The sequence below is a fragment of the Leguminivora glycinivorella genome, chromosome 27, assembly GCF_023078275.1.
Source record: "Leguminivora glycinivorella isolate SPB_JAAS2020 chromosome 27, LegGlyc_1.1, whole genome shotgun sequence".
Taxonomy (NCBI): Eukaryota; Metazoa; Arthropoda; class Insecta; order Lepidoptera; family Tortricidae; genus Leguminivora; species Leguminivora glycinivorella.
In genome coordinates, this window is record NC_062997.1 from 5,234,047 (window position 1) to 5,256,013 (window position 21,967).

General features: G+C 34.9%; 1 protein-coding gene across 1 annotated transcript in view; it reads right to left on the minus strand.

Annotated features, from left to right (window-relative positions):
* The window catches only part of LOC125240213 (acetyl-CoA carboxylase), a 143,427-nt gene that overhangs the window by 118,507 nt on the left and 2,953 nt on the right, over window positions 1-21,967 (minus strand). The window contains exons 2-3 of the mRNA XM_048148036.1: window positions 14,458-14,552; window positions 13,905-14,056 (exon numbers count right to left, since the gene is read on the minus strand). Coding sequence (XP_048003993.1) covers window positions 13,905-14,056; window positions 14,458-14,552 — 247 coding nt within the window. The remainder of the gene's footprint in view (window positions 1-13,904; window positions 14,057-14,457; window positions 14,553-21,967) is intronic.

Consider the following 21,967-nt stretch of genomic DNA (forward strand, 5'->3'; position numbering starts at 1 on the left):
TAACATACATACAATTTCCTACTGAGTTACATAGATTGATAATAGACTAGTTTCTTACTAGTCAAATCAGCTTTTTTTTTAAGAACTGTCGAAACAATTTGCCAATTTGGAATTACTATGAAATACTGAGGAGTGACGTCACGGACAATTCATTTACTTTATATCTTTCTCTTTGACTTATTAAATAGAAATTATGTTTAAACATAACTACTGTCTATATTGTTCTTCTAATTATGTGGTGCTTTATTTCGTGCACTGCATAAAATATTTAATTTCAAGTACAGGGAACTAGCCTATTCCAATGATTTGATATCTATTGTACTATTAAAGTGGGTAGCAGTTTTAGCAAACATAACTATTTATATAAAATTATAATAAAATTGCTCCTATTTAAATGTAATACTTACCAATTTTTTAATAAAAATTTTATTGTAATTGAATATGTCAAGAATTTAATTCCTTATTTCCTTTAAAGTACTAATAAATGAATAAAAAGCCTACGAATGTAATATGTAGACCAATATCTTATAAATTACGATGAAATTTGATTTCTACTTTATTATTACGTATGTAAAAATGCGAAATACGCAAGAGAAATTTAAGTGAAATCTTCGTGGCATACTTACTACTATCGCTGCCCTTTCTGTAGTAAAATGAAGGAAATATTACAAGTAAATTGAAGAGGAATTAACCTATAAATTATTAAGAGAATTTCTGATAAAGATATTTAAAAATAAGAAATAGAAAACTTATATTTATAATTTCTAACCTGTACGGGCTTTCCGAGTACAACCCATTCATTGAACGGTACATTTTTCACAATGAACACAATAATTTTAACACTAATAAACTAAATCGCGCGTATTAAAATCGTATTTAAATGATTTAAAAGGTAAATGTCCCACATCTCGACGCCGCACAATTTAGATTTGTTTTTACTATTTGACGTTTAATTCGCCAATTGTATTTCCTGACGGATCGTACGATCATGTGCGCTCGCTCACTCCCATTGATTAACTAACGTTAGAGAGGGACAATATAATTGAATCAGAGTTGCCGTTAGTAAAAGATTGCATTAGTTTCATAATTTGTTTGAGCGCATGTTTACGCTAGAGAAGTGAAAAGGTCATATCGATAAAACTGATGTAAACAAACATCAAGATAATATACCATTTGCGATTATTAAAGCCTGAAATCTATTATATTGCATTGTATAATCACTACCGCAAAAAATTGTTATAGGCGAAGTATAATTTATTTAACATACCTATACCTACAACAAAAATGTAAATGAAATCTAAGCCGCACTTATTTGAATACTTGACCCTATGACGTCATCAATTGCGTAGGAAGTAGAGATGGGCCGAATATGGACTTTGCCGAATACGAATATTCGGCCGAACATTCGGTTCAGCTCTTACCGAACCGAACATTCGGCCGAATATTCGGTTACGCCATATTTAGAAAGCGGATGTTAAGATTAGAACTATTAAATGATTGATAATGGTTACATACATATGTTACTAGAACTACATATGTTATTACGATTTAGTGGATTTAACTAAAACTTAGTTAAAACAACTCTAAACTCTTCTCAACTCTTGAACTACGGTTTTTTCAACTTTGTATTTGTATTTTGACGCATAGACAATTATCTCTTTTTAGTAGTTCCTTGGAAAGCTACTAAAATAGGAGCTTATTATCCAAAGGAATACATAGATCTTCATTATTTTTTTTTACTTTGTTTATTCGGTAAATATTCGGCAAAGCAACCGAATTATTCGGCCGAATACTAACATTGAAAAACTTGCCGAATATGCCGAATACCGAATATTACCGAATATTCGGCCCATCTTTAGTAGGAAGTAAGTGTCGTGCGTTGAACTTAATTGCATGGCAATTGCAAGTAAAATTATTTTGTAATAATTAGTAGGATGTCGTCGAAGGAATTGCTTTGAAACAATTGTACCTGTTATAATTAAATCATTATTTTTTCATTCATAACCAGGGATTTAGGTCGTCAATAAAGATACTAGGGATGAAGGATCGATGATTAATAACTCAGGTCTCTGTTTCAAGAACCTACAGCGAACACTGAATATCACGAACCTAAAGCAAACATCTTTCTCTTTCCTAATTAGAATGAAAAAAAGAAGCAGGTGGCGAAGTTCGGTCTTCGTGATAGGCACTCTACATAGTTTTTTCACTGTTTTTTTTTACTGTTTGAATCTTCAATGACGTAACGTAATATCTCCTAGCAACGCATACCTACACATAATTGGGTTTTACTTAATAATTTACCTATAGACAATTAGCTTAATCGATTCGAGAGGGGACCAATATAAAAAAAAAACCAGGCTCATTTAAGTACCTACTTAATATTATCTTTCCGACCGAATTAACCTTGCTTAGCTTATTAAATGGAACGTACGTTGATACAAAAGAATCATGCGCGGATCCAGGGGGATCACTCGATTAAGTTAAGGTATAAGATAAGATATGATATTGTCCTTGGAAGTCGCATAATATCATCTAAAACTATAATTGGATAGTAAGTTTTGTCGAAATGGGTATACCCCGTATACCTTCTCAGTTCTCATTTTAAGATGCATGTAGGTAAATAAAACAGGTTTATTTCATAAGTGTGTCAAATGACCTTAATGGCGTATACGCGCATAATGAAGGCTATGGTTACATCAATGAAGTAACCACTTGTAAACATTCAACAAAGATAGAAATACAACATAGTATGTCAATGTAAAAGAGGCACAAACCTAGCCGCCAACATCATATATCTAAGACCTAAATGAGAATAAAACGAAATTTGAAAGAATCATCAAGTAACGTAAACGAACATACATATGTATGACTGCACCTACTTATTTTCCTTGATACAAATAAATAAGAGCAATTAAAGTCCTAGTGAAGATCTTGAGATGAGTTTCGTTTTAAAATATCTATATGTATGACTGGCACCTACTTATTTTCCTTGATACAAATAAATAAGAGCAATTAAAGTCCTAGTGAAGATCTTGAGATGAGTTTCGTTTTAAAATATCTATATGTATGACTGGCACCTACTTATTTTCCTTGATACAAATAAATAAGAGCAATTAAAGTCCTAGTGAAGAACTTGAGATGAGTTTCGTTTTAAAATATCGTCACTAAAAAACTTGTATCTTCGTCTGTCAAGAAAAAGAAAATTGTAGTAAGTATGTATGGAATGCATATAGACTTACTGCGTTTTAACTTTGAGGAACAGCGTGAAATACGAGATTTTTTGAAAGTAGTGACGATATGTATAAGTAATTATGTAACTTTGTATATACCTACATATCTTTGACATATAAATTATTAATATCTGGGCAACCGAGCTTCGCTCGGTTCTGTTTCGTATCCTTGACATGTGTCGCCATCTAGTTCAAAAATGAATAGTACCTACATCGAGCGAAAGAATTCTCAGCCTTAACAACACAACTACTCCACACGAGATGGCACGCATTTCGACACAAAAACTCAAATAGTGTATTGTCTATTCGTTTTAGCCTTGACCTGTGTCGCCATCTAGTGTTTGCAATAAATAGTACTTACATCGACCGAAAGTATTCTGTCTTAACAGTACAACTACTGCACACGAGATGGCGCGCGAAGAAAAACGCATGAAAACTCGAAAATTCGCGTTTTCCGGGACCTAAGGATAAGTTAGACCGATTTTTCACCCCCAAAAACCCCCACATAACAAATTTCTGCGAAATCGTTAGAGCGGTTTCCGAGATCGTCAGTGTAAATAAATATATATATAAATAAATAAATAAATAAATATACAAGAATTGCTCGTTTAAAAGTATAAGATGAATTTGGAACAATTTTTTTTTTTTTTTTTTATTTATTTAGAAATCAAACAGCCTTTTACAAGTACGGTTTACAAAAATATATATAAATCTAGGCCTAGAGTTTCCTACATTACTAGATGGTTAAATTTAAGTAAAAATAGTTAACAAAATTACACACGCAGTAGTTGAGTAGGTACACACGCAAGGATGCATCTTATAAAATCTACTTAATGAAAAAATAATACAGTTAACAAGAAAACAGTAATTGCCGAACCTTGTTCTTGAAACTGGACAAATTATGAGCAAAAATATCAATATTATTAATCGAATTATTATAAAAGTTACAAGTGCGCCTAAAGAAAGAGTTTTTAGCATACTGTGTGCTACAGGAGGAAATAGCGAAAGTAGGTTTAGAACGTGAGTGGAACCGAGATATTTTGAAGGAGATATTTTCTAATAAAAAAAAAAAATTGTGTAGGGATTTCCTGCAACGGAGCACCTACTATCGACGGATAACCTTAATCACAATATTAAAATTTAAAAAACCCCCGATCGCCACATAGTTGACCGATTTTCATGAAACACGGCTAAGAACACTCCCGACTATCTCAGCTTTGAGACAATAAAAACTATATCTAAATCGGTTCATCCGTTCGGGAGCTACGATGCCACAGACAGACACACACACAGACAGATAGACACAGACAGACAGACAGACACGTCAAACATATAACACCCATTTGTTTTTGCGTCATTTTTTGAAACGCCCTCCACACTCGCGCGCGAACACGAGTTTGGGTTCGATTTCGATACGCAGAAAGATTCCACACTCGCGTTTGCGGCATCGCGCCGCGATACGCGCGCGAGTGTGGAGGGTGCTAAAGAGTCGATAACGCGCACCTAACACTCCGTTGCAGAAATCCATGGGCCACGATAATTGCTTACCATCAAGGATCTAGCACGCTTTGAAACTAACGAAGTATAAGAAAGACGTATAAATTTAAAAAAAGTCAACAGCGTGCAAGTAAGCCACAGTTAAAATTAAAACGCAAGCATTGACATAGCAACAAATAACACAAATCGTCAAGCATAATTTCTATACTACTACTATCCAAATATTCATTAGTTTAGAATTAGTCCAAGTGTACTGCACCTTAAACAAAATTAAAATTTTGAAAAAACACCCGACCGCGACCTAGTGGACCGATTTTCGTGAAACATGGCTAAGAACACTCCCGACTAACACAGCTTTCAAATAAAAAAAACTAAATCGAAATCGGTTCATCCGTTCAGGAGCTACGATGCCACAGACAGACACACACACAGACAGACAAACAGACAGACAGACAGACAGACAGACAGACAGACAGACACTACGTAGTTTATAAGAAAAGGTCATTGTGTTGTGTCCTTATTGGCGGCGAAGTTCTAAATACAACGTCGCATTTAGGGTTTGGGACGCATGTATGTATATTGAAAGTGCTTTATTTAGCTAGGGATGTACAGTCAAGTGCAAAAATACGTATCGATTTTATCCGCTCAAAAATATGTACCGAGACCTTATTCCGCCGACATAAAGTGCTATGGGACATATTTTTGATAAGTTGTACGCACCCATATTTTTACACTTGACTGTACGTACAAATTTCCTTGAAATATTATCTACTAGCTTTTGCCCGCGGCTTCGCTCGCGTTAAATTCTAAAATCGCGGAATGCTCCATACAATCTTCCACCTTCCATTTTAAAGAGACAAAAACTAGCCTATGTCAGTCTCTATCCCTTCAACTATCTCCACTTAAAATATCACGTCAATTCGTCGCACCGTTTTCCCGTGAATGACGGAAAAACAAACAGACACACACACTTTCCCATTTATAATAATATAAGTATAGATACATACCTGTCAGACAATTGACAGATGTATTTATCAGCCATCTTAAGACACATATGTAAGCTGTGCCTGATTATAGGATTAACAAGGAGAGGGTTCAATGCGTACTAAGGCTCTACAGCGAAATACAATAATCGAAACTGAACTGCTTCTCAATCGTTTATTCGAGCAATAAAAAAGCAGATTATGTTATTGCGATTTCCGTTTTCCGCAGGAGAAAAGTAGTTTGACCAATTGGTAAACCGATACATTTTATTCCAAAGAATAGCTTCTAACAAATATAAAATATATCTATCAAATTTCAAGTAATTAAAAAATAACGACCTTAACGCTTATTTACCCATCAATCGTATCCGCATCAACATCCTGATCAGACCTGTACATGATAAAATTACATAAAAGAATAATCTGAATAATATTTACTTTTCAATTGTCATCTGTGATTCTGTGTATATTATTTTTGCTGTTGTTTAAGCAAGTGTTGCAAACATCTAATAGAACTAAATATAATGTTAATATTGTCATTTGATACATAAATATAGAAAGAAACATCTGAGGTATTTGAGTAAATTCTGTTAAAGACTCGAAATATTGTATTATTAAGCTATTTATGATGTGTTCAGAAACTATAAGTTACTTTGATCATAGCAGGCATTGCAGCATATGATCACACGATATGATACGAGAAATTAAAGTATGAGTATATCGAAATTCAAAAGTACCTGTTTCTTATATACAGTTATAATTTTTTCCTTTAAGTATTTTTAACTAGCGAACAATCAATATTTAAATCATCTTTGCAGTATCTATAGACACTATATACCAACTACCAACTAGCAGGATCATAAACATACATCTAAACTGTAACTAATGTGTAATACACACATTATTATTAGCATAATTTCAAAAATAAAAGAAAACTTACTGCAAAGTCTGATTCGGAGGCCTCAACAATCCTTTACTGCCACCCTGCTGCACCCTATCTTCCTGTTTATCGTCCTCTGGCTCCGCATCAAGTGTCATCTGGAACTTCTGCATATTCGGCAGCACATCCGTCGCCTCATCCACCTCCCATGACGGCTGCTCCTCATTGTCACCGATCACAAAACGCTTCGAGGTCCTACGTTTCATCATGATGCTGCTGTACACGTATCTCACAGCGTTTGTAAGTGTAGTGAACACGCTCATACAATCACTTCACTTTGACATTTTTTTTGTAATTTTTCACACCGTTTATAAACTTTTAGCTTTAACTGCTAGCTGCTTTATCAACTAGTTTTAATGTGCGTTGTCATGTGGCCAGGATTTTGATGAGTAATAGAAAGTATTTAATTTGACAAGAAATTAAGTAATCTATTTAAGGGAAGTCGTTAGTGTAGTATGGCACTATACGGTTCTGAACTAACTAAATCTTTTCCTTAATTAAGTATTAAATAGATCGAGTTGTGATATTTTCTCTTATCTACTATAAATAGGTTTTCTATTTTACTTGAGTTTCTATTAAATTTATCTATTTATTGCATGTAAATAATGACAGTTAACTGCAAAACTTGCAGATAAACCGGCGTCAGTGAGAAGACTGAAGTGTTTACTCACAATTAGTTTACTTGAAGTCATTTTAATGGCACGACTTAACATAACAGGCATTCTAGGGATGAATTATGATTTTTTACACGTAGAGTCATAGATATTACTTTCCTAATAATCAGTTCAGTTTATAATTTCCTATACTTAAGTTTCAATTTAATTCGACAGCTTTCAAAAACAATCAAACATACCCAATTTGAGATTTAATTTTGTACTTTTTAGTTCATAGTGTAGTTTTATTTGTGTTAGTTTAATATGTATTTTTTTCATGATAACTCTTGTATAAGTATTTTTTACCTGAATACATGTCACATGAATTTAATTTTAACATACATATTTATGTAACAAATTATACATTTTCTAAAATTAGATAGATGTAGCTATAGTATCTCCTGTTGGTGATCCTCACAAACAAATTTTGTACTTAGGTATAAACACATACTTATTCACCACACCAACTGTTAAAGGTTTACTTTGCTATTCGAAAACAGATAGCCAAATTGCATTTTATCCACAACAGAGCAAAGTAATTTCATACAAATTTTAACTTGATGTCTTAAGCTGGCTGGTAGAATTTACCTATAAATGATGATTTTGAACCATAAATATTGAATAGATTGCTGGATTTGATTTAAGTAGTTTCATGTTTTATAGTCAGTATATTTTGTCTGTGTTGGTGTGGTGAAAAATTTTGTGTTTCACTCGGTGGCAAAGTTTGTTTAACCTTCGTGTTCGTTCCACTTTTTGAACCACCCGCTACGATCGCGGCGCGGTTCAATGGAATCTTTCGCTTGCTCGGGTATCAATATTGGCAAGTGCGGTTAAACAACAACGTTGCCCCCTTTTAAAACAAATAACTATTTTTTCCTTAGTAACTAATGACAGGGCATTAACAGAGCCGATGTAAAATTCTTCGTTTTAGGTATCTCACGTTTGATATTGTCCTTGACATTCGTAATGTAATTATACACATAAGAACGTAACACGCGTATTGGACTTTGCACTATGTTGAACTAAGAAAATAGTAGTGTTTGCACGTAAAACACGGAAGATGAATCTTTCAACTTCCAATAAGAGTGTATATTGATAGAACAAATATAATACATGCTTCTATTCTTAGCAATAAACACCAAAGTGGGCGTTTACCTATTATTAGATAAAAACTGGACAAATATAATAATAAAATTGGTACCCAACATATGTACATAGTTAAGAAGACCTTTTTCTAAGCAAGAACCTCCCCATCACACATTTTAACAATTACACTTAATGGTGATATAATTGTAACCGGCAATCATTTTCTAGAAAATTATAGAATAAGAAGTGTATATCTAGACCATTTATCATTATTAATTAGTTATTAATTACATAAATGACAGCTAGTTAGTAGTTGTAGTTACCATCACCTTCAACAAAAAAAAGATTCTTCGAATGAGCTTTCTTTGAAATAATAGATATATATGTATTTGGAATGAATAAAAATAAAATAAACAATAACGATCTAGTCAAGCTAACCCAGTATAGGACTCATAGTATTTTTTTATTTAAATAAAATGACTTATTTAAGACATTTTTCAAAACAAGGATTAAATTTATGTATATTTATAAAAAAATTGTTTCTGACAACAATAACCGGTTGTTTTTGCGGTGTACGAGGTCGCGAGTTCGAGTCTTGACTATGGCGGTGAACTTATGCATTAAACTTTAATTTTATAACCTAACCACAAAATTAAAAATTTGAAAAAAAAAACCCCGACATAGTGGACCGATTTTCATGAAACACGGCTAGAAACACTCCCGACTAACTCAGCTTTCAAACAAAAAAAACTAAATCAAAATCGGTTCATCCGTTCGGGAGCTACGACGCTACAGACAGACACACACACAGATAACCACCCGTCGGTTTTGCGCCGGGGGTTAAAACTTGACGAAATACATTAATACAAGTATAAAAAGGTAACAATACTAAATCTAACCGATAAGCAAATGAATCTATTAATTTCACTAACAGTGCGAGGATTATCTTCTGTATTCATCTATTCATATGGGTACCAAACTTTATCCAAATGGTTGTATCAGTTTACGCTTAAAATTGTAACAGAAATACATAGTTACTTTCGCATTCATGATAGTAGATAAGAATATTACGTCTTTAACAAAGTTTTTTTTATTAAGGCTGTAGAATCTTTAAACGTTTTCACGTAACGAACCGGTTGTCAAGGACGCTCTCGAACGTCACTGAGGATAAATGTTCGGTAGAAACGGCGGTTCTCCTTCCGAGTGTGATTTAACATACTGAATTATACTTCTTCTTAAACTATGTACAGTATACAATCACCATCATAGATATCGAAGCGGATAAGGTGCTCAAAAATATCTAAACATGCAGATATTTTTGCACGCTCCGGGCACTTAGATGTATCTGACGGCGACTGTTCATCCCGCTAACAATATTTAACTCTTACTGTTTCATAAGGTTGTTAAAAAGCTGCCGTGACGTTAATCAAATTAGACAAGAAATCAGAAATAAATTAGTAGAACATTAATAAAAACCGGCCAAGAGCGTGTCGGGCCACGCTCAGTGTAGGGTTCCGTAGTTTTCTGTATTTTTCTCAAAAACTATTGAACCTATCAAGTTCAAAACAATTTTCCTAGAAAGTCTGTAAAAAGTTCTACCTTTTGTGATTTTTTTCATATTTTTTAAACATATGGTTCAAAAGTTAGAGGGGGGGGGGACACTTTTTTTTCCTTTAGGAGCGATTATTTCCGAAACTATGAATATTATCAAAAAACGATTTTAGTAAACCCTTATTCATTTTTCAATACCTATCCAACAATATATATATCACACGTTGGGGTTGGAATAAAAAAAAAATATCAGTCCCCACTTTACATGTAGGGGGGGGTACCCTAATAAAACATTTTTTTTTTCATTTTTTATTTTTGCACTTTGTCGGCGTGATTGATATACATATTTGTACCAAATTTCAGCTTTCTAGTGCTAACGGTTACTGAGATTATCCGCGGACGGACGGACGGACAGACAGACATGGCGAAACTATAAGGGTTCCTAGTTGACTACGGAACCCTAAAAATTGAATAGAACCGAAAGAATACCACAAAAACCTAAAATGTTATTATTTTCCGCTCAGTCCTCTCTGCCTCTTTTGCATGAATCAGATCCAGGGAGTCGGGTACGGGTAGCGCAATTACAGGTGTTATTTTCGTGAGCGAAAAATAATAAAAAAATACAATCATTTAAAAATCCTAGACTGCAATAAACACAATACACTAAATAAAAGCGATCAAGCTAGCCCACTGGTGGCGAAGCATATAAAAATCCCTTTACATAGCACTGCACAATTTTCGTTCAGTTCAGAACGAGCTAGATTGACACTTAGGTGCTATTCAATGGTAACTGCCTAAGTAAACTATGTCACGTTAAGGTCGATGCAAATTACAGATTCACTGCCATTTAGCAACTCCATAAAGACAGTAAAGTATCAGTAAAGTGTTTTGTTTGTCCAAAGTGTATATTAAAATATACATATGAATGTTAATTAGGCAACTTTAAGACACATCTCGAAGTTTCGAGCCCTGTACCGCTCGTGGTCAATATCGACTAACTGGCTGGGAAGGGCTGAAAAAATGAGGCGTGTTTTCTTAATCACGTATGTTAGGTACGTGATTTGACAAGAAACAAATACAGAAGCATCATGTTATAGGATGGTGTGATATTTTTTAGGACCGTTGTCATGTAGAGTCACAATCCGGTTGTTTTGTTTGTCAAGAATAATATCGCTTTGACCATTGACAATATCATATTAACTTAAAAACCAGTTATTAGATAACCAAAACATGTATTATAAAATAATTTGATCTCAAACCAGTTTAACAGCGACATAGTAACCGACATTATAATAATTACCAAATAAAATAACTAGAAGATTACATACCTATGATTAGGATTTGTTAAAAAAATAAGTAATCTCAATGAAAAAAGAACTAATGCATGCATAAAAGTCAAAAGGACTCGTTCAACGACTGTTTTGTCCTATAATAAAACAAAACGTCAATTTGCTTATTTTAGAACACATTTAGCAAAAAGTTAAAATTAGTATATCTTTAAATAGAGAAGTTTTTTTAAATATAGCTTACACATTGAATACGAATGATTTTTTAACAATTTTTCTAATAACCCTCGCCCTTCATGTATCTATTATCAGGGAAACCAACTGCCTATAGATAGAGATCTTAAATATGTGATACTAGTTTTGCGAACTGATAATGATAAAGAATATTTTTATGATTAACCTTATCTTTTATGTAATAGTACTACACAGTCATACTATTTGTAGATCGTATCGTCACTATATCACTATGAAGATCCTTATCAATACGAAATATCGTCACTACTTTAAAAAAAACTTGTATCTTCGTCTGTTAATGAAAAGAAAATTGTAGTAAGTATGTATGGAATGCATATAGACACTGCGTTTTAACTTTGAGGAACAGCGTGAGATACGAGATTTTTTAAAAGTAGTGACGATATGACTCATGATTGACTTTTCACGAAAATATATCGATACAATGTGCTCATCACTATTTTGACTAATTAAAAGATGGCAACATTGAAATAGTTATTTGTTATACTAGGGGGCAAAGTTGTATTTTAACGCCGAGTGTGGAATTGAAAAACGAGCAAGTGAAAGGATTCTAGAGTTAAACCACGAGCGAAGCGAGTGGTTCGAGAATAGAATCCTGAACTTGCGAGTTTTTTAACACACGAGAAGTAAAATACATTTGCACCCGAGTGTAACACAAAACTTTTCCCCTCACTATAGCGAGGAAACTACAACGCAAAAAATGCGTTTATCACTGCCACCAGTAGTTTCACAGGTGGTAAATCATCTTTATTACTAGATTCACCTACTTTTATCAATTTTAAAGCAGTTAATTTGACTCTATTCGAGGTCAAATTACTTTACCCACTAGTGGATAAAATGCGTTTTTACCCGCTGGTATTAAAGGACAAAACACGTGTTTCTGAGCTAGTAAGGGGAAAAAAAGTAAACAAACCAAAAATCCGGGCCAAATTTCGAACGCACGCACTTTGAATGTTTATAAAAACACTTTCACTTCAATGTTAACGCATTGCATTGGCAGAGAACTCACTTTGACAACTTTTATATAAATTAGCGATTTATTGTTTTTTGAAGAAGCTAGGTCTCACGAACGTGTTTTAAACGCGAAGGTTAGATACCTACTACCTATTTACTGCCTTTTCTGGCACCTGCTAACGTAAAAGAGCTGCGCAGATACAAAAGGGCTTATGTTTCTATGACACTCATATGTACATATGACTGATTGTTTTGACAGTAAAGGTGGCGTCATTAATCGAAAGAGTTCCTAATATTATTTGCTGATAAGCAATATTTATTGCTTCGGATTAGAGTCGATTATCATATGACAGATTAGTGAATTAAGTTTGTTTGTTTTTAGAGCATCTAAATACTCAATAAACAACTTTGTTTGTAATGATTTATATTATTAGTAAGTGACATATGTATATGGTATAATCTCACTACAAATTCTAAGCAACATTGAAATAAAAGATTTCATATAGAATCATGTCCATTATTTCCTAGTTTAGTAAACATATTGGTTAGAAATTTACTTAAGAACAATTTAACAATAAATATAAACTATTTTTTTAATCCATAATATCATATCGATATATTACTACTTAATCATGCATACAGCATTAGCATTGCGATACAGCGAGGAAATGTCGCCAGTATCCTTGGTACAATGCTCAAGGGCCTATTTTAGACATTAGCTAGCTTTTAAGTTTAGTCTTAGTTTCTTATATAATTAAGTAAATATGTTCATGTACATAAAGAGCTTAACGCTATCATGCATAGAATCTTTTAAATTCCTTGTTCATCTGCAGTGATATCTGACATTTCACAAGTAGAGACACCTTCCACAAAATGCGACGTTTTTGCCAACTACCATAAGGTACCTTTACCTGTGGAACTTCACATACTTGATAACCTTCTAAAACTTGGACTTTTTATACGGCTTCGCCTGATGCTAACAGAATATCTCATTTTCGTATTCGTATTATTCTATTCGATTAATATCAGGCGCTTATATTTCCACACATTCAGGGTGCTTTTCGACCAGAGATGTCCGTTTACACCAGTTGTGTGCTATGAGGACCAATCTATAATTTCGGACCTTTACTGATACAATACAATACAATACAAATCATTTATTCGTTATAAACAAGACAAGATACAACACATATAAACCAATACAAGCACATTAAAAAGTTAACGAAAAAAAAACACATCGATAACATAGATAATATACCACGAAATCGTCCCGCCTCAGCGTAATGCTAACCACAGGGTCAGCGCTGATGATCAGCGGCTGATCTTCCGGTGAGACCATTTGTTTGCCACGGACGCAAAAACGTGCAACACGGCCTTAACAACACAGCCTGAACGCGTCCATTTGTCGCTGGTGACAATCCATGTCAATGATGATGATGATGCCAGCCATAAAAGCTACACAGCACACTTACTTGAGTTTACTCCGCTTCTCTGCCAACGCGAGCTGTTGGACGATGGTCATCTTCGGCTTCAGATTAGGAGGGGGGGCGTTGGGGAAGAAATCACCCCCTTCGTTAGCTGGGCCCTCGTCTTCATCTTCACCGACGGTGAATCCTGGCTTGTCCTGCGGAATAAACAGACATGTAAAAATAAGCACTTATTTCACTTATGCCTGTATTCCCCAAGTGGGAAGGTAGAGAACACAAAACAGCACGTTCACATCACGTATTTTCTGACCAATTTGTAGAGTTTGTGATGTTATGGCTTATAGAGTTGGAGGGCTTAGAGGCATGGCTCTAAATCATATCTGATGCTTTATGAGGCGCTTACAGTCTTATATTTTGAAAAAAAAAATAGTTTACTTTCAAAGATAAAAATAACAAAAGACGCCTCGAATCATCAATAGCATTGTTTGTAAACCAAATTTTTCCTCAACTCTATTAAAATATTATAGAGAATGAAATGTAAAGACACGCGCGTAAAAATTCGCTAGTACGCCCTGAAAATGCAGCGACTGCTACTCACATTCTGTTCCGGAAGGTCTTCGGAGTCGATCTTCTCGAAATTGTCGCTCTCGCTCGAAGAGCACCTAGCCTGCTCCTGATCGCTCATTATCTGACCTGTAATCAAAATGCAACCAATTAATCAATCAAATTAATAATTATCATAAATGAGTCGATGCCAAATTAAAAAATCAGTTAATAAATGTAAAAAAAGATTTTTAAATCAGTTGAAGCCTTTGAGGGTAAATGAAAAGAGACCAAACAAGAAGGTTAAAAACAAGTCGCACAGTGACAGATCCACTGTGTTTTATATATATTTGGTTAGTTACTGAGAACCCTTGTTTACGTTTTTTTTAAATACCTGTAAGTACAGATTATAGTAACCGTCTTATAGAACAGAATCATACACTTTTAGCTCACTTCTTGAAATAATAACGACCCACTTTCAGACCATAAACAATCGCAAATATATTTCAAATGAATAACACTAACCACCACTACGACCAGAAACGCAAAACATATTAAAACACAACATAGTGGCCATTCTTTCCCGCCAAAAACACAGAAGACGTATTTAGTCAACGAAAGACATAATTGAAACTGAATAAAAGTACAACTGTCTAGACTAAAGTAAAAGTGTAATAAAAATCACGCTCCATGACTGACCACATTTATTTAATAATTTGATGTAATGAGAGCTTCCTACCAGTAAATATTTTTGATACACGTTCGAATACGCAATGCGCACTTTTATGTATGTAAAAGCCCTGCTTCAATTTGAGATCTATATTTTTTAATCAGTGTTAATATCTGTTCCTAAATATGTTTTTTTTACTTGCAAAATTCATACAGGTCATATACATGTCCCCCTTCTTTGACAGAGTCTTAAAACGGGATAAGAGAAATTCTCATTGTCATTTCATCGATAAAAAATATATCGAGCAAGTGCACAACTCTAGTGCACACTAGTAAACTTCATGGAGTCTGGAAAATGTCGTGTAGAAATTAAGAAAATAGTGGCAACACTGGCAACATATAGTGTTGTCCCTTTTGATTCAATATACCGGTTTTCCGGTCAAACTTTGTCTTGTCACTAGAAAAAGACGCCAAATTGAAATTCACTAAGAGACGATAAAAATTCGCGCTTATTTTTTCTAGTAATGGCACAGGCTTGACAAAGAAAACCGGGCACTTTAAGTTTTACCATTATTACCCACATGTAATTGTATAGCTTTATTATGACACAAATTGTTAAATTTAATTTAGTTCTATATAATATAACCTGTTAACTGGTTTCCCGTGATACAGGCGTGGCTTAGGAAATTTCTGTAACGTTTTTCTTCATTAATCAACGTATTTCTATTTCTATAGCGAGTAAACGTGTAAATATCGGGCATAAAACCCATATCCGACAGTCGACTTCTATGCTCTATAAAAAATATACCTAGTCAATTGAGATTTAAAGAAACTCGATTACTCGACTTCCGCTTTTGGAATACAAAGCCTATAAACAACGCAAAAGCCACCAAAATTCTTAACCATAGAGTCTAAACTTGTCTTTGTGTGGAATACCCAGCATTTCATCACGGAGGTATGCCACGGGAATGTCTTAATGGGAAATAGATAGGAATGGAGAATTCGCTCTAGCTTGGGTGATAGAATTTGTATTATATAATAACTAGCGACCCGCCCTGGCTTTGCACGGACGTTAATCTCCTTTTAAATTACTCTATCTATATTAAAGAAAGCGCATCGAAATCCGTTGCGTAGTTTTAATAAGAGTCCCCCCACAATCTAGCGTCTCGCGAGCGTAGCGTCGGGCCAACTGTATGGCGTAAAGCCTAACGCCGCGTCCGCGTAGCGCGACGTCGACGCAACGTCGACGTCGGGGCGTCTTTTTCCATACTACAGCTGGCCCGACGCTACGTTCGCGAGACGCTAGATGTGGGGGGACCCTAAAGATCGAAACCGAAACATACATAGGGACAGTCAGACAGACAGAGAGCGGGAAACGACTTAGTTTTAAAGGTACGTCAAAAGGAAAGAATCCTTATTAAGTATACGATCACTTAGTTTCTCGTCTCAGAGCATATAATACATACTACATACTTCCTTCCTATATCTATATTGAATATATTGACAGACAGACGGACGGATGGTAAGCAAAAGTGGTCAGAATTGCATTTTTTTTTCGTTTAAAATTATGTAAAATAAAAGATTAACTAACCGAATTAATTGAATAATAAAAATAAACATGTATTTTGACTGCTTCAATAATTAGTTTTGTTAACAGCCATTTCGGCAGTTTAGTCCTAACCCTGGTCCTGGCGCTAAAAAAAAGTTAATCATCGCTGAATGTCACTAGTGCGAGGAAAGACCGTTTATCGAGAAACTTGACCGTCCTATCGTTTATCTCGAGTCAAATGTCACGCCGCGGGTCATCGGTTGCGTATTCGTGAAGGTGACTTCGGACGCGATATCTGGCCAAGGAAGTGAAATAGAGGGCAAATGAGAGTTTCTTTTGTTTGGTACACGCTACACGCTTGTGTTTCGTGAACTGTCAAATTAGGCGTGGAACGTTTTTTTTAATCTAATGTTTACAATGATACCGTTATGCTTGTTTTTTGCCTTCTAATTTAAACTATCGTGAGACATAAATAAACTAGTCGATTTACGGATTAATTCACGTGTTTTAGTCACTCGTGCGACAGTCTCAGAGCCAAGAAACAACAATTAATTTTATTCTAAAGTAAAATGAAATGAAAATACGCCCTTGACCTTGACAATGCACTGTGAAAATTTACGAATGTCAAGATTAATTTCGGTTAGTTACATATAAGAATAATGCTATTTTGATTACAAAACGTAAAATAGTCACCTGTGGCCAGATCACCTAATTATTTTAATTTTATCTCAATATTTCAATCAATTGTGATTATTAATCAAGTCGAAGGTTTGCTAACCCAGCGAGTTCGACCTACGCTGAGAGCGCACCAGCCGAAAACAGATATGTCCACTACTCAAGTACTCACTTGCCATGTTCTAAGTTTCCAGTCAAACCTTTACAGTCATTAGGTAAAGATGCCGTAAATACCTAATCCCTAACACCTATCTTATCTTAAATCTGCGGAGGCCCTTACGGATACACTTCGACCCATCGGGATCTTTTGTGTATCCCCTACGATCCTAAGATCCTTCAGCTATTCAGGAGCTTCTCGACCATCTCCACGTATCGGATGATGAGGCTCATGGGTAGCTCTCTGAAGTCCTTTGGTACCAGGTAGCCTGCTCCAAAGTTTTTCATTCTTTGTCTGTCCCTAACGCCGTAACACCTAATAAAAAGCAATGTTATTGTTGTGGCCGCTGTGGGCAAACAGCTGTCTGCTAGTACGTTAACGAAGGCGCTTCACAATTATTTAGGTAGTGTGAAACTAAAAGTAGATCTCGGAATAAATTTAGATTTGGGATATTTCCATCTGTTTATTCAATGGGAATCTTTCACGCCACTCAGGGAATACCTATTATCTGTATGCGTATATCCTTAAGTATAATTTTCTACTCCCAAATTGTTATTCGTCATGTACAAGGTCGTGCATAGCTTTAAAATCATACATAAAAGTCTATTCCCCAAAGTCAGCGTCCGCCGGCTTTCCGCGCATGCGCGCAGTATCGAAAAAACTGAATACGCATTGTTTGGCTTTGTAACCATGGCAACGCATTGTTATAACGATGCTGCGCGCGTGCGCGGGAAATAGTGTGAATTTCACGAAAGTTATTCAAGAAAACTATTAAAAATTAAGTGCATGGTCGTAGAAAAAGTTTTGTATGCAACTGTGTTTAACTGAGTCAAAAAATACTCGTGGCGTCTTTATAACAATTTTCGGCTTCGCCTCAAATGATTACCCACGCCACTCGTCTTTTTTGACCTCCTTTAAACGCCTGTTGCATAAAATACTATTTTATCTATTACAGAAATATGGCAGAGGGATGAATTCTGTAGACAGAAAGAACGTGTTCACTTTAGTTTTAACAGATGGCAGTCGCTAGCATAGGAAATATATTTTGGGTAATTTTTAGGGTTCCGTAGTCAACTAGGAACCCTTATAGTTTCGCCATGTCTGTCTGTCCGTCCGTCCGTCCGTCCGTCCGTCCGCGGATAATCTCAGTAACCGTAAGCACTAGAAAGCTGAAATTTAGTACAAGTATGTATATCAATCACGCCAACAAAGTGCAAAAATAAAAAATGGAAAAAAATGTTTTATTAGGGTACCCCCCCCCCCTACATGTAAAGTGGGGGTTGAATTTTTTTTTCATTACAACCCCAACGTGTGATATATTGTTGGATAGGTATTTAAAAATGAATAAGGGTTTACTAAGATTGTTTTTTGATGATATTAATATTTTCGGAAATAATCGCTCCTAAAGGAAAAAAAAGTGCGCCCCCCCCCTCTAACTTTTGAACCATATGTTTAAAAAATATGAAAAAAATCACAAAAGTAGAACTTTATAAACACTTTCTAGGAAAATTGTTTTGAACTTGATAGGTTCAGTAGTTTTTGAGAAAAATACGGAAAACTACGGAACCCTACACTGAGCGTGGTCCGACACGCTCTTGGCCGGTTTTTATGAGTAGGTATAACTTGAAAAACAAACCCCAAACGAACGAATCCTTCAGACTGAACTAGAGAGATGATAGGCGTTGAATGGAATTTATATGTCAATTATTATTTATCAAAACTATACAACTATGGAGTACGAGGTAATGTACATAACCTTCTTAAATCATATTTAACTGGACGTAAACAGTGCACTCAGATCGATCGCATATGCATGAAGACCAAAAGAGAAGTCACATATTCATCTGGATATAGAGAAATAAGCAACCCCAAGGGAACGAATCCTTCAGACTGAACTAGAGAGATGATAGGCGTTGAATGGAATTTATATGTCAATTATTATTTATCAAAACTATACAACTATGGAGTACGAGGTAATGTACATAACCTTCTTAAATCATATTTAACTGGACGTAAACAGTGCACTCAGATCGATCGCATATGCATGAAGACCAAAAGAGAAGTCACATATTCATCTGGATATAGAGAAATAAGCTACGGCGTACCTCAGGGTAGTGTTTTAGGCCCCCTGCTCTTTCTGACATATATTAATGATTTACCTAGAGCTGTTAGTCAACCAATGGTATTATTTGCCGACGACAGCACGGTTATTTTTACAGAAACTGACATGAATTTACTCCAAACCAATATAAATCAGACCTTACATATTATAATTGAATGGCTTCGCAAAAATAATCTTCACGTGAATATAGAGAAAACGAATATTATGAATTTTAAATTACGGACCAAAAATACACATGAATTAACAATAACCTATCAAAATCAAAGAATCTTTGAAACTGACTCCACGAAATTTTTAGGATTAAGCTTAGATAGTAGTTTGACATGGAGAAATCAAATTGACAATATATGTAGTAAATTGAATCAATTTAATTATGCACTGTATAATTTAAGAAAGGTTGTAGATCAAACAGCTTACCATGCGCACGTAACTGCGACACTAAGATACGGCGTTATGTTTTGGGGTAATACAACTGACAGGGAAATGGCATTCTTGAGTCAAAAGAAATGTTTGAGATCTGTATGCGGTACTCGAACCATGGAATCTTGCAAGGAACTTTTCATTACACTCAAAATATTGACTCGACCGTGTCTTTATGTTTATGAAATTTCAATTTATGTCAAATGTAATTTACACCAGTTCACTAAATTTAACAGTCTGCGACAACAGGAGAAAATTAATTATAAATCATCCAAAACAGCTTTTGTATCAAAAAGTATTTTGTGTATGGCACCCCGAATTTATAATAAATTACCAGTTAACATTTTAAAACTTGAGAGCGTTCATGAATTTAAAAAAGCTTTGTATAACTTTTTAGCTTCTAAGGCCTACTACAGTATTCAGGAATATCTGAATGACACATAATATATTAATAGTAATGATAATGATAGTTATAAGATTGTCTAATTAATAATTAAGTAGACATTAAATTAATGCATGCGACACACATTACCTACAAAATATTTGCATGTCTCTATGACCAAACATGTAGAGCTGTTATACCTAGTATTAAGACCTTATTGTAAATACCATGTTTCAGCAAATAAATTTCTGAATCTGAATCTGAATCTGAATTATACCTTTCCTTAAGACGGCACCCATAATAGGCTCGCGGATAAATTCCTGGACCTGATTGGTTGACAATAGGCTATCTGGTGTAACTCAAAGGCCTAAGCCCCTTTAAAGTCTTTTGGCGTAACGATCTTTTAGGTTTATAAGCGAATTTAGGCCACGCGCTTCCGTATCGTACAAAAGACTGAAACTCCGATGGTATCTACGCGAAGTCTAAAGGTCATATGAGTGACACGCTCAAGTACGATGACACATTGTCAAAATATAAGATCTCTCACAGCATGACATGGATAAGTCGCTCAATCTTCTACCTAACCAGGATCTCTAAGAAGAGGCAACCGCCAGGATAAAGTTAGAAATCGTAAAGAGTCAAAATGTAGCCATACATCGGTTAAAAGACGATAGTATTGAAAGCAATCACCGTAGCTTATAGACTGCGTGTGCGACTCCCACTATCACCAACAGGAAATCAACACTATGAATATAAATAGCGTGCTGTTTACCCTGTCTAATTTCGGGATTTCAAAGATATTAATAGACAGATGTTGTCATACGTATCATTATAATAAAGTAGCATAAAATAAAATAAAATTTTAAAACCGAAATCATTGTTGGTACCTATTATTCCTATTAATAAACTATTAGGCTTCAATTTTCCTTTTAGCCTATTCTTAATTCGGCAAAAACGAAGGATTATCAGTAGGTAGTTTTCTTTACTAAGGCGCTTAAATTAATGTTAATTTATTCACATAGTTTACAACATTTTTCTATTCTGCCAGTTCTTTATAAATGTGGTTTGCCATGCCTAAAGCGTTATGCTTCAAAAGTAATAACGGTTTCTTATACCACACGTGGCAAACAAGTATACGGCTCGCCTGATGGTAAGAACGGCTTCAACTGAAATTCCTACCGAAATTTGCCTTTTGCAGATGAAGTATAGGAACTAGGGATGTACCGACTAGTCGGGAAGGCCGACTATCCGGTCACATTTGTAGTCGGCGACTAGTCAGCAAAAAAGGCCGATTAGTCGGCACTCTATGACTGATAAAAAAACAGTAGGTACAAAAAAAATTAACAGCTGGTATGCTTAGTTCTGTTAGTCAAAAGAATGTGATGATCACAGATATTTGATCTTCTGTGATTATCACAAAAATAAACGTCCTAACCTAAGAATATCAGTTTCATAGGCATATCCTGCCTGTCACTACCCACTAAGCCGAACCGGTTGTTAAAAATGGTATGGAATGGAAAGTCTATGGACATGGGCCTATATAACCCGAAAAATTTTAACAGTATACATTTAGACACTATAATGTCGAATT